The 13,009-nt window shown below is 35.1% G+C and overlaps 1 protein-coding gene across 2 annotated transcripts in view; it reads left to right on the plus strand.

The window, feature by feature from the left end:
* The window catches only part of ADGB (androglobin), a 114,180-nt gene extending 101,940 nt beyond the window's left edge, over positions 1-12,240 (plus strand). The window contains exons 30-35 of one of the 2 annotated variants that reach the window (XM_068677031.1): positions 1,311-1,495; positions 3,176-3,331; positions 5,541-5,649; positions 7,794-7,902; positions 9,298-9,481; positions 11,229-12,240. In XM_068677031.1, the coding sequence (XP_068533132.1) occupies positions 1,311-1,495; positions 3,176-3,331; positions 5,541-5,649; positions 7,794-7,902; positions 9,298-9,481; positions 11,229-11,420 (935 nt within the window). In that variant the 3' untranslated portion in view covers positions 11,421-12,240. The remainder of the gene's footprint in view (positions 1-1,310; positions 1,496-3,175; positions 3,332-5,540; positions 5,650-7,793; positions 7,903-9,297; positions 9,482-11,228) is intronic. The other variant, XM_068677030.1, reaches the window with a different exon arrangement.
* Positions 12,241-13,009: the final 769 nt, after the last annotated feature.

Consider the following 13,009-nt stretch of genomic DNA (forward strand, 5'->3'; position numbering starts at 1 on the left):
TATAATATTATTTACATTTGCATGTGTAGTTACTACATGTATGTTATAAATATGCTTGTATATATTTCAAATTTACATTTTATATTTCCATATAAACTCAGCCACAGCATTGCAGATCTGATCCAATGCTCATTAAAGCCAGTGGAATATCTTAGTGGACTTTGGAGCAAATCAATCAGCGCTTTGATTTGCCCTCCATGGAAAGAGATTAGAAAAGCATAGCATTAAGTGAAAGGTGCCTTGTTATTATTTTCAGACTCTAAAACAGTTATTCATTTCCTCTTTTTCAAAGAGAAATTGCCTGTTTAATTTGATTGATCAAATCTAGGTTTTCAGCCATTGTTTTAATGTTTCAAGCACTATGAATGTGGGGTGAGACAGATTTCAGACACTGATCTTTAATCTTATATTGTTGTGGATCCAGTCCAGCTTGTTTCAGTTGACTTGTTCCAATGCTATTAAATCTTTATTCTATTGCAGAATTCATTTATCCTTTTTTATTTTTTAACAAGAATATGGCATGCAAAAAGTCTAGTTAATAGCTCCCCCCAGCTAAGACAGTGCAGAATGAAAGTGTCACAAATGTCATTTCTCAGCATCTTTACTTCAAACACAGGTCATACAATGAGCACATACTTGTGAAGATTAAATAACTAATCCAAAAATTTGTCTGACTATTGTCTGACTATTCTCATTATTATTATCATTTTAATTTTCCCTAGTATGCATCGTCTCAAATATGTTTCTTTGTTTCAAGTTTCTTACGTTTTGGGGTGTGGTTTGATTGTTCATTTGTCTGTTTTGTTTGTGTGTGCTTCTTCCCTTCCACTCTTTCAGGTTTACAGGGATATGAGGTAGTGAGAATGTTGGCTTTGACTACTTTGAACTTCTCACCTACCAGGTGCATTGCACTGATAGAATTTGTATGAGACTATATAAAATAACTAAGAATCAGATTATTATACTGTAGATTGCAATCTCCTTTTTGGACTGACCCATTGACAAGGCAACAGTGCAGGGACTCTGGTAAAATGACCATTAAGTGCCATTTAGAACAAATAAGGCTGTCAGAATACAACCACCTTGTAAGTCTATTCTTAAAAATTGTTTTGTCCCCAGTTTATTTCTTATTCCAATAATTAATTATACTATAGTACTTAACAGTATCATCTAATTATTTGGCTTTTCTTTGTCTTTCCTCTTGCTGTTCTATTCTGTTATTCCATCCTGTATGTTATATGGGGAAAATACATTTATGGATGACAACGGTATCCCTCAATTCACTGTGCATCGGAACTACATGTGAACAGCATATGGTGAAAAACATGAGGAGCGCAGTTTTCTTCCAGCACTCAGTAATCTTGAAGGACAAAGGTCTGCAAGTGTTCCTAAATCAAACAGAAAATCAAAAGAGAAAGCAACTGAGAAGACAGAAAAGGACAAGTCCAATAAAGATAGGGGATCACTTGTGTCTCTATTTCAACCTGAATGTCAGGTGAGAACAAATTTAAGAATTTGGATTTGTTGAAAGTGTAATATTTATGCTAAGTATTTTCTGTTCTGTTGATCAGAATTGCTAGTACTTTTAGTGTATCCCTTGTGTTTCTCTATGCCCTGCTTTGCCAACTTCTTACTTTACACCCAAAAACGATTGAATTGCACATGTAAAGGACAGGTATCCTCCATTTAGAGATGTGATGTGCTCATTTCTTTACATGCAACACAACCACTGGCAGTTTCTTTTGAACATCTAGTTTCTGTCTCTGCTGAAGTTTTATTAAATTCCATTAATTTGTCATCTTGATTTCTAATTAGTCACTTGTACTGGTTTTCATGGTACCCTCAGGGAGATAAAATAGGTCTTTTCCTTAGGTTAGTTCCTCTCTTACATGTTACAATTGTTATTAGCTTATAGATATACAGTGGAAGAAAAATCACTTACCTGCTTGTAAATTCTTCTCATCTGTGGCAGGGTAGAATGTATTGTGGTTGACCAACCTGTATGCATGTTTTAAAAGTAATAACTGACTTTATGGATTGCAAACAGATTAATATAAGGTGAAGAAGAAACTGGCAGGTCTTCCTTTAATAGCATTGCCTTCGCTGTTTTTTGGTCATTTGTTCATTTTCGGCTGCCTCATGCGTAGTATTTCAGTGGGAGAGCATCTCCATATTTTATTTTTTTTTTGTGAAGAAACTTCTACTACATTGTTTTGTTGACCAAAGTTATTGCACAGCAAGCTTCCTTATGATTCATATCCACACCTCATCATACTGAGTTCAGGAACAGTGCCTTAACCCTTCTTCCAGAGCAGTCAGAGTGGCTGCATTTGAGACAGTTAGCCACATAAATGTGATGCAGTTCCAGGCTGTGTCAGATGTCTGCCTTCAGCTCCACTGTTGGGGTATGCTACAGCTGCTGGGATGATAGGTTTTGGGAGCTCTTCGGTGCGTCACAAAAATAGATGCAGGTTTTAAGAGGAGACTGCCTGCTGATTAAGAAGATGTCTGCCTTTAGTTATGAAGAAAAGCTGAGCTCCTATCTCTACCTCTGAATCTTGGGCTTCAAGCTTCTTGAGATGGTACACTTTTGAGAAATATTTGCAGCACTGTATTTTATTTATTAGTCAGACAGCAGAATAGACTCCTACCCTTTGAGCACTACTTGCATCCTATGGTTCTGGAGAAGCTTGCATTAAAGTAGTTTAGAGAATTTGGGAAGTGATTGGAAAGAATCTGATGCCAACAGAGATAGAGCAAGATGCATTTCTACAGAAAAATCCAGGTTAAAAAATAATAAGACTTCTGGGAAAAAAAAAAAAAAAAGGAAAGAAGAAAAGGAAAGTAAGGGAAGGAATGAAGGAAAAAAAACTTGACAGGGAGATAATTACATGGAAAAAAATGTTCAGACTGTTGAGAAGAGCTGGGAATGTAAAGCATGCTAGATTAGGGGTTGGGCAAGGCATACAAACTAAGGCATACCTTAGAGGGGCTTGTTGCAAAGCAAGTTTCCTTTCCTTTGTCAGCCAGTGTTTGTTTAGTTATGCAAGTCAAAGTCTATCAATGTATAATGTATACCAGCTGTGAAAATTACAAAGGTACAGAAATACAGTTTCATTCTAATAGTAGTAATAGATTTATATTTATAAACATGTTTACGGTACTTCACTTTCAGCAAGATGCTTTAAACAAACCGTACTGGACTTTACGTCTAGTTAGTGAGCAGAGAGAGGCAGAAGTTCTGGAGGTGAAGAAAGACACCCAGCGAGCAGATGAGATCAAAGCCATGAAACAAGCATGGGAGTCTGCAGAGCCAGGAAGAGCTGTCAAGGTAATCAGAGAGCAATCCTTGTGGTAATGTGTCTTCACAAGTTGCAAAAACTGTTGTGACAGCTGAGCAGTTACCAAAACTGAGACACAAGTTCTTGACTCTCCTCTTCACCACTTGGTGGAAGATGGGAAATTTTTTCACAGCCGAAAGTATCAGAAGTGCTGATGTGCATGACTTCTGGGCAGGAATCTATATCGTCTACTTTAGGCTTCTTGAGATCACTGAGACTTTAGTTTCCGTTTTACTGAACAGAGAAAAGATTCTCCTTAGAACACTTGCTACCTCTGCACAACTGCAAAGCTGCCACTTGTGGCAAGCTGAATGTTTGCCATGAACAGATTCCAGTGAGAAATACATTGCTATAAACATGCCAGGAAGATTCCTGTTGAAGAACTGGCACCTGGCCATATCATCAATCTAATTGTCTCCTACAACCAGTATTCCTAAATTCCTTCCGGGTTGCAGGTACCCATCAGCCTGTACATGCCACTGTGTATTAATTCACCATTTTGGAGAAGCAATCCTAATTCAGAAGTATCAAATGCAGCTGGGCTCTTTTAACACAACAGTGTTAAAGGTATATCTCAGAAGCAAAACCTCATTCATGGGTCTTTCCAGTTACATTGGCAGATTTTCTCATTTCTGTGTATGCAAAGCTCATACAATTTTCTGACACCATTTTATTAAATTCTGATCTAAGGAGAGATGCATTTCTTTGTGGTTTTGGTTGGTTGTGCTGGGACTGAAAATGCAAGCACTGCATCCTAAAGATTAACTGGAAATGACTCCACTTTGATGTGACCACTTTGATGTACCCACTTTGATAGACTCTTCAGAATGCTGTTCTATCACCATTGCCTTTTTTTTTTTTTTTTACTCTGAAAATCAACTGAATTACAGCTAAAGGCTTCCATTTTAAAAGCTTCTTAGGTCTATGGCAATATTCTAAACCAGCTATGATTATGAAAATTACATGCAGTAGTAAATGTACATAATATAATGAAAAAGGTTTAACTTGGGTGTCTGCTATTCTAAGTAGCTTCTCTTCTTCATTCTTCTTCATCACCTGTCCCCAGCATCTGTTATCTCAGGAGTCACATACCTGTTGACCCAGGGAATTAGATGCCTGACTCCAGGCTGACATATGGCTCCCCTGTTCATTCTGGCAATCTGAGCTCTTAAGAGAAAGTCCAATGAGCCCAAGTCACCTTCTGAAAAGACAAGCAGAAGTGGTGATGCCTGTATTTAGCGTCAAAGATAATTTAGCCTGAGAGGGTTTGCACTCATAGATCCCATTCCTCAGGATGAATCCCAAATCACCAAGGTTACAGGAGCTCCTAGGATGAAGTACTAGCTCTGTAAAGAGATGCAGTGAGAGGGGCTCTGACTATGAGTTCAGCTATGAGGAAACAGACCCTGTTTTAAGGGGCTGATTTTCGTTTTAAATCCAAAGAGTATTTTAAACTGCCTGGAGGTCATGGGTTTTCTGGTAGTTCACTGCATCTTAAGTGTACATACTCCATGTCTCAGGACTCATTTAATAGGAATCCTAGCATCTTTTCTGTTTCCTGACCCAGGCAGAGTTGTATACTGCATTACTGACAGCATAATTTTCTTATTTGGGATATATACTAAATATAAACAGTATTCACTGAGAAGAGTCAAACCCTTCAAAGTGTGCTGCCTACTTTCTATTTTGCTGAGCTACCATCTCACTAAGGTTTTCTTAGAGGTTCTTATTCATATACTCAAGATACATTTGCTTTAAATTTAAGATAAACTTTAAATACTAGTGTCAATTTATTTCTCCTCTATGCAACACATTAAAACTAAAAAAATAAAGGTTCAAGAACATTACTAGAAAAAAAAAAATTGGATGTTTAACATTGACAAGTTATTATTTCAGAAAAAAGAAGATCTGTAATTATGGCTTGAATATGACTCTAACATAAAGCATAGTCCTCATATTTATATTCTTTTTCCACCAAGTACCTCCTTACACTATCCATGTTGTCTGAGGAGATGTTTTCATAGATCAAACCAGTGAAATATACTCACCAGTAATAATAAATTGGCATCATATCTCAGCATGTGCTGGATTCAAAGATTTACTGTCCTATTGATTGCATATAGATTCCTACTTTGAAAATTCTTTGGGCTTTAAAGTATGCAATAAAAGTCTTATCTGGATTAAAACTTTGTTCTCTAGGCTTTTCAGGAACGCATGAAGTTTATTAATAAGCATGCTGCAAGAGATTCAGAGGAGTCTGTAGCTGAGACTGACGTTGCCAGTTTAACACCCAGATCAGAAGAAAAAGGTAAGGGTATAACTTTCTGTAAGGCGTGTCATCTTGATTTTTGAGCATTGTAATTTTAAGATATAAAAGGACATTATCACTTGAAAGAAAAATATATCTAAAAATTAATGTGGTGTAAACACCACAGTACAGGTTTTTCTGCTATGGGTTCCCAAATATAGCCTGTACATAGCACAACAAGTGTTTTAATGTACAGTGTGAAATCAAACAGTAGGATTTAAAGCATTCTGCATAGGTGATTGAGTTCCTTAAAACATATTTAATGTAAATAAATGGAGAGAACAGCCCCTTCAAAGGAGTCCAAATGCACAGTGGCATGCTTAGTCTCTATCTTCTCTGTTCCCTCTGTTTTAATTGTTATATTGCACCAGCTGCAGAATACTCCTACTGTGCTAGAATTCCAACACTAAACAAAGCTAGCATTTTTGGAAGCTCAGTGCAACATACCTACTTCCTCAATTCCAAGTTTGGTCCCAGAGCATGTGTAGTATATATGTATAGAAATGTATGCAATGTATAGAAATATTTTTTTAAATGTTTAGCAGCTGAAATTGCATATCACTAAGACGCTACAACTTCTAATGCATATTTTCTTTGTGTTAATGTTTGTAGACAATGCTCTGGAAGTGAGGTGTCAAATAGTACATAAAACACATACAGAACAGCACCAGTTTCCCAGAAACTTACACAACAGTTGTCTGTTGTCTATTTCTTCCCCCCTCCCCCCCCCCCCCCCCCTTTTTTTTCCTTCTCCTGAGAATAATGCTGTGATCAGGTCATCAGATTAATAAAGAATAATAATACTCAGTTTGCTTATGACAATATCTGGCCATGGATATTTGCATGGAACTAGAATTTGTGACTAGTATGTAACCTGTTAAGATTAGTATTTTGTTAGTCAGGTAACTAATCCTCCCAGGAATGTTTCAGAACTTATGGCAGAAATAGTCTTCACCTTATGCTATTGACGAATGCATCAATATTTACTTTTTGCATTCCAGAAGAACTTGAAAAAAAATATTATTTTATTTAACTTATTAGGTAAGAACTTCAAAATTAACAGCTGTCTACCAGGTTTTTTGTTCTAAACTAAGCATTTGGAGTGCAATGCAATGTTTCATGAATTAGAGAGGTGATAACCCAGTGACTTTAAGTTGTTATGGTTCAGTTCCCTAGTGTGTGGGAAAAGTCGGTAATGTTCTTGAACATTTCTGTAATGTTCCATGTCTTAACGAGAATTTTCAGGCTTTAGAGAGTAATTTTTTGATGGGCAGTGTCTGAAGTACTTCCAAATTCTGTGTAAATTTCCTACACTAACAGAGACGTCTGGTATATTTGTCTAGGTAAATACAGAGGTTTACTTTTTTTTTTTTTTTAATGCTCAGAGACATCTTTCATATTGTTGGTAAGAAAATATTACTAATATCTTTAAATATTTCAATTAATTAATTGAATAAATAGGTTAATAAGAGAGCTTTTATGGAAACAAACTACCACAGTTGTCATTAAATCTCATCAGATTTTATGGGTTTTTCCACCACAGCCAGATGAACTGAAAGAAGTGCTGGAATAATCACAACACAGCTGAGCACATTGACGTTCTTAATATCATATGTATCCCTATATACATTAAAGCATAACACATATACTATCCATGTGATTAAAAACATGCTGACTGCATTCTTACAATTTTAAATTGTCATGGGAACTTTTTTCTTGAGATTGCTCTTTTCCAAACAAAACATATGCCCAAAAGTGAATATATATTTTTAAATATAGCCAAGACTGAGCAATCAGATTTTTATAGATTTTTTGTTTATGAAAGTGATCCCTTGCTTATTAAAATTTATTCTCTAGGCATTTTAAATTGGTTATTCTTGTTTATATTTACACGACTCTTTCATGAGTCATTTTGATTTCGCTAAAATACATGTACAAATTTCACTCTAATATTTTTTTTAGCATCTTTGATTCTATCATAAGTATCAGAAGTAAAAATGCAGAAATATTACATCACCTCCAACCCATATTCTCTATTAATAATTCATTTTGCTGAGCCAAGAGAGGGGAAAAAAAGCTATATTACAAATTAGATGGACCTGCCTACCATAACTGAACAACTGTTTTAATCTGTTTTGCTGTAGGTTCTTTTTCTCTTACCTCAGAAAAGAGAAAATCACAAGAAGCTATTGACCCAAGTTTACCAATACAGCAGAAAAAATGGAAGCCTCCAGACCTTAGTCCTTACATGAGGTAAACTACAGCAAGAAAAAATTGCCAGTGAAACAAAAATGAAAGACTAAAGGGTTTTGTATATATAGGAATTAGTAAATGCAATAAAATTGTTTAAGCACTTATATCTCATCCATGTTTTTATGCCATATAATAGATGTGAATTTAGACTTAGTCCTTCACATCACTGATGTAAGCTACAATTCTGTCACATACTTGTTAAAGTTGTTGTGACAATCGTGGATCATGTTTAATCTGTCCTTCACATCACATGCACAGAATCACGCAGTAGTAAATGTAGAGTGTAGATGGTATCTTGATAGTTTTCCACTTTGAGTTTCCTGGCATAAATGTTTTTTAAAATCAGAAAATCAGTGCTTTCCTACATACTAATATAATTTTTGCCTTTTCTTTTTTTAATGTGTTGCGTGTCAAAGGAGTAGAATTGCTGCATTGCGTGTAATGAAAATGTGACATAAAAACCTGAAGGAAATTCATATGCATGCAAATATATTTATTTCAGTGATCACCTTGAAAGAAATGCATAGGAAGTTTGTCATGATATGATGCTAGGCTCAATATATTTAACAAATGTGGTTTAGTTAATAATAATAGTTAATAACTGAAATATATATATATATATATATTATATATACATATATATATACACATATATATGAATAAAGCATATATTATATGCTTTATTCAAAATAATTATTTTTGTGATTGCATGTGTCCATATGAACCTGTCTAGCTGATACGCATGCACTTGCATATTGGCTGTGCTGCAGCCAGAAACAAGTTCAAGCACAAGTCCACCTGTGTTCATCCTGGCATTTATGCAACTGGTTGATTTGCAGAAGGTCTTAGACCTGTTTATTGCCCAAATTCAATTTTAAATTGAAAGGGAAACTGGTGTTATATTGAAATGAACAATATTAAAACAATAGAAAATATGGGAAAAGATCTTCCGTAAGTTTGAGTTATGGAACGATTTCATTTGTCTTTAGCTCTTTGACTTTTACACTCATCATTTAAGTCAGATAAGAAAAATAAAACAAATGTTTCAGTGCTGAATTATAATACCAAAAACTTCTAAGATATTTCTAAAAAACTAAGATATTTCTTGCAAATTAAAAATGTGTAACATGTAGATTTTTTTCATATGCTCAAAGATGAGCATGATTTTACCAATATTTTAAAATAGACACTCATGCGTAAGACCATGCCTCACCAATGCACTTCCTTATTGGTGTTAAGTATAAGAAGGTGAAAGGTGACTCCTTAACCATATCTAACTGTACAACAGTTATTTTACATTATGTAAGGCAAATATATACATACAGTTATTATGAAAACTATACAGCACCCCAAACTGTATATGAAATTAGATTAATATATTTGTTTTTCCTTTAGAAAAACAATGTCTGAATCTGTGCTAAGAAATGAGTCTATCATTCAACAGCGAAAGACACATAAACTGGAAAAAATCAACCGTTTTAGGGAACTTCGAGAGCTGGTTTTGGAGCAAAGAGAAAAAGAGCAAAATGCTAGAGCTTTATTGAAGCAAAATGTACTTGAAATGTATGAGAAGCTACAGGTAGGTTTTCAAGTTTACGCTCCTGTAAATGTTACTCTGATATCCACCATTTGCATGAATATCTTGATCAACAATTCTCAAAACTTTTGCATTTCATATCAGTAATTAGAATTAGTGTACACGTTTGAAATTTCACTTGGGCAAAGGTTAAAACTAAAGTCCATTGGAAAACAAACAAACAAAACAAACAGTACTACACAACATCATTAATATTCTTAATATATTCTTGTTATAGTTCTTTGCAAAAACTGAATTTTAGGCCTATCACCATAACAGTATAGTTTAAAGTGAGAAGAAATTGAACATTTGATATATACGACCAGATGTACATTACATAAAGCATCTCTGTTTATTTTGTAATGTTGTGGAGTTGCATTTGTGGGTTTTTCAAAGTAATAAAGAAGATAATTCTTGCTCCTAATATGTCCTACAGCAAAGATAGAGAACACAGACTTCCAGGAATATACGTGATGTCAACAAATAACTGGAATTGTTAATCCTTAAAGAAACATGGCTACAGATAATAAATCTGGTATCGCTAGTGAAGGTTCCATTGCTAGGATTAACTCAACCAATTCATCACACATGAAATTGGTACAAATATCCTAACAAACTTGGCTTAACTTGATTGTCAACAGGAACAAAATGTACCTTTGATTGTCTGCAGGAACAAAATGTGTTGTCACACAGTGGTGATACAGTAACCACTAACAATCAGCTGGTGACTGTTCAGAGTTCTTAAAAGTGGCTAAGAGACAATAAAATTAATTTTAGATTAAACCAACTGTTTAATTTAAATAACTTGAAAACACCTCCTTAACAAGTACCCAGCCAACTTTGTTTATATTACTTAACAATAAGCCTGCAAGGAGCCATAGTCCTCTACCGGTGACTGATTGATCCCTAATAACAATGTGTCCACATTTTCAGATGTTGCTATGATTTTGGATGCCTAACATATATTTTTAGGGAAAACATTTCTAGAATAGTTCGTCTGCTCTTTCAAGGAAGCATGTACATTTAAGATGTTCCACAGTAGTAATCTGAGTTACTTGCAAATATGCATATTGTGCTGATTAGTAATTTTACAGTTTTTTTTAACTGTGGACTGCAGAGAACTATATAAAGGTCTCCATGTATACCCATTTTCCAGGATGGAAACATAATGGAAAAAAGTTTTTAGAAGTGTCCAAGTCCTACTTGGCCTAAATCTCATTGAAGGCTGATGTGATTTAGGCTCCTTGAGTTTCTTCTGAAAATGAGACATGAGCTCCTAAACCACTTCAGTACTTCGGAAAACTAGGTTTAAGTTTTTTTGTTATGTGGAATATAAAAAATAAGTGTGTTTGTTTTTGTTTGTTTTTGTTTGTTTTGTTTTGTTTTTGACTTATTTAATACAACAAAGCCAGTAACAGAAGCAGGACTAGACCCAGATGTGTAACCAGTTTTTTGCCCTACCTTCTTCCCACACAATTAGCATATTGAACCAGCCGTTAAAAATAAATAAATAAATAAATAAATAAATAAAAAATTCATGACTTTTCTCTTTTCTTTTTTTTTTTATGGTGAAAAGCTTGATATATAGCTGTGTCCCTGTGACAAATAAATAACAATACATGTCTGGGCAACAAGAAAAGGAGAGAGGCCCTACGTGTACTTATACAGTCAGAAAGTGAAATATAACTAAAAGGATGCAATTGCTTGTGATAAAATGCAGATTCATGTGTTGCTGTCTGGTTTTGGCTAGGCATCCTTAGATGAAACACGAGGCCAAGTTCACAGCATTCGGGAAGAATACAGAAGCAAGCTGCTAGAGGCTGAACGCAGAAAACGTGAAGAGCTGGCAGCTCAAGAAGCAATCCTGCAAACAGAGCAAGAGAAGAAAAGCCCAGATGCACAGAAAAAAAAGCAAGGAAAAGGATTAGGAAAAAGAAAGTAGTTGATAGTACTACTGAATTGTACTTAACTCTTTGGGAAATAAAATCTATATGCAAAGATGAAAGACTAGTTGCTATTTTCCAGTGTTTGTGTCAAGTATGTCACGTTTTATCTCTCTGACTGCTGCTATCAAAAATTGATTTAGTATTCTTTTTATCAAAGTGTTTGGTATTTCGCTTGTCATAAATGGTACTCAGAACTATTAAATTGTATACTTTTTACTGGAAATACATTTTGCAATAAAAAAAAAAATCATATTGCATTCAGAGTTTTCTCCCCAAATCATGCTTTCATTTTGTTTTTTTTTCGAACAATCAAAATGGAGCCAGTCAAGAATGAGCCAGAGTTGGAACAGTGAATGTAACCTATCAGTCTTGAAGTCATTTAACTTGGCAGAAACACGAGCTCCTTAAGTGGATGACAATTTGTGAGTTTATAATAATTAAATAGTGGCATACCACATATCTCTTATGCAGACGTTGGAAGGCTTCCCAAAGCTTGGTTTTGTAGACACTCACAAGCTATCTGTGTACTGTAGTATTTTTTCCCTTTCACATCTGGCATCATTCTCGGAAGTGGTTTTGAATCTCACAGTAGTTCTCTGTAGTGGCAAGCTCATGGTACAGCCAAGGCTTGTTGAATGCTCCCTTAAATCTTATTACTCTCTTTATCTTTCCTTAACTACATTTTTCCCATGGTGGCTTTGCACAAAGTCATTACAATAAACCATCAGCTGGAACTTAAAAATATTTCTTAAAGGTAGAAACAGTGTGTGTATGAAATGGCGTTCACAGGCTTTCTGTATAAAGTTCAAAATATTTCCCTTCAGCTCTTGCTTTGATTGGTGTAGCATTCCTAATTTTTTTAATACTGTCATCAAATACAAAAAAAAATATGTGTTTTCATACTCACTAGGTAGCACTCTGTAATAAGAGAGAATGGTCAAAACTTTTACAATGGAAAAAACTCTTTCTAGACCAGATGGAGCTGTTATAAATGGCTTAAAGAACTTTCTGTATGTAGTCACACACCGAAGTCTAGGAAGATTGACTGCCTACATGTTGTATATCTACAATATGTCCATTTCATTATCTAGGTACATGAGAAACGGAGAATCACCTATTTAATGTAAATCACAAGAAATGTTATCCTTTGTGTCCCATCCACTGATACTGGATATCCATTGCATTTTAAACTAGCTTTTCTTTTGCATCTTAATGACGTACCAGATGTTCAGCTTCTGCTGGTTTTGCTCACCTCTGTTTTATCAGTACCTTACTGCCTGGCTTGAACTTGACTCATTCCTTTATCAGTCTGATGTTTGTTCTTTGTACATCGTCACACCTACACACCTGCTGTGATGCCTCTGCCTCCATTCGGCCCCCTTCCTCCCATACAACATAAACTAAACTCACTGGACTGAGTTTTTGTGTTTGTTAATAAGGAATTGACAACACAGCCCTAAAATTGCACTGATGATTTTTATTTCAAAGAGCAGGAGCTAGCTTTTGCTTTGACCCATACATGCTGCAAATGAAAAGCCTGTCAGTCTTGTGCTATAATTGCTCTGACTTTGTCCTCTCTATTTTG

This window comes from Anas acuta, chromosome 3 (genome assembly GCF_963932015.1).
Source record: "Anas acuta chromosome 3, bAnaAcu1.1, whole genome shotgun sequence".
Taxonomy (NCBI): Eukaryota; Metazoa; Chordata; class Aves; order Anseriformes; family Anatidae; genus Anas; species Anas acuta.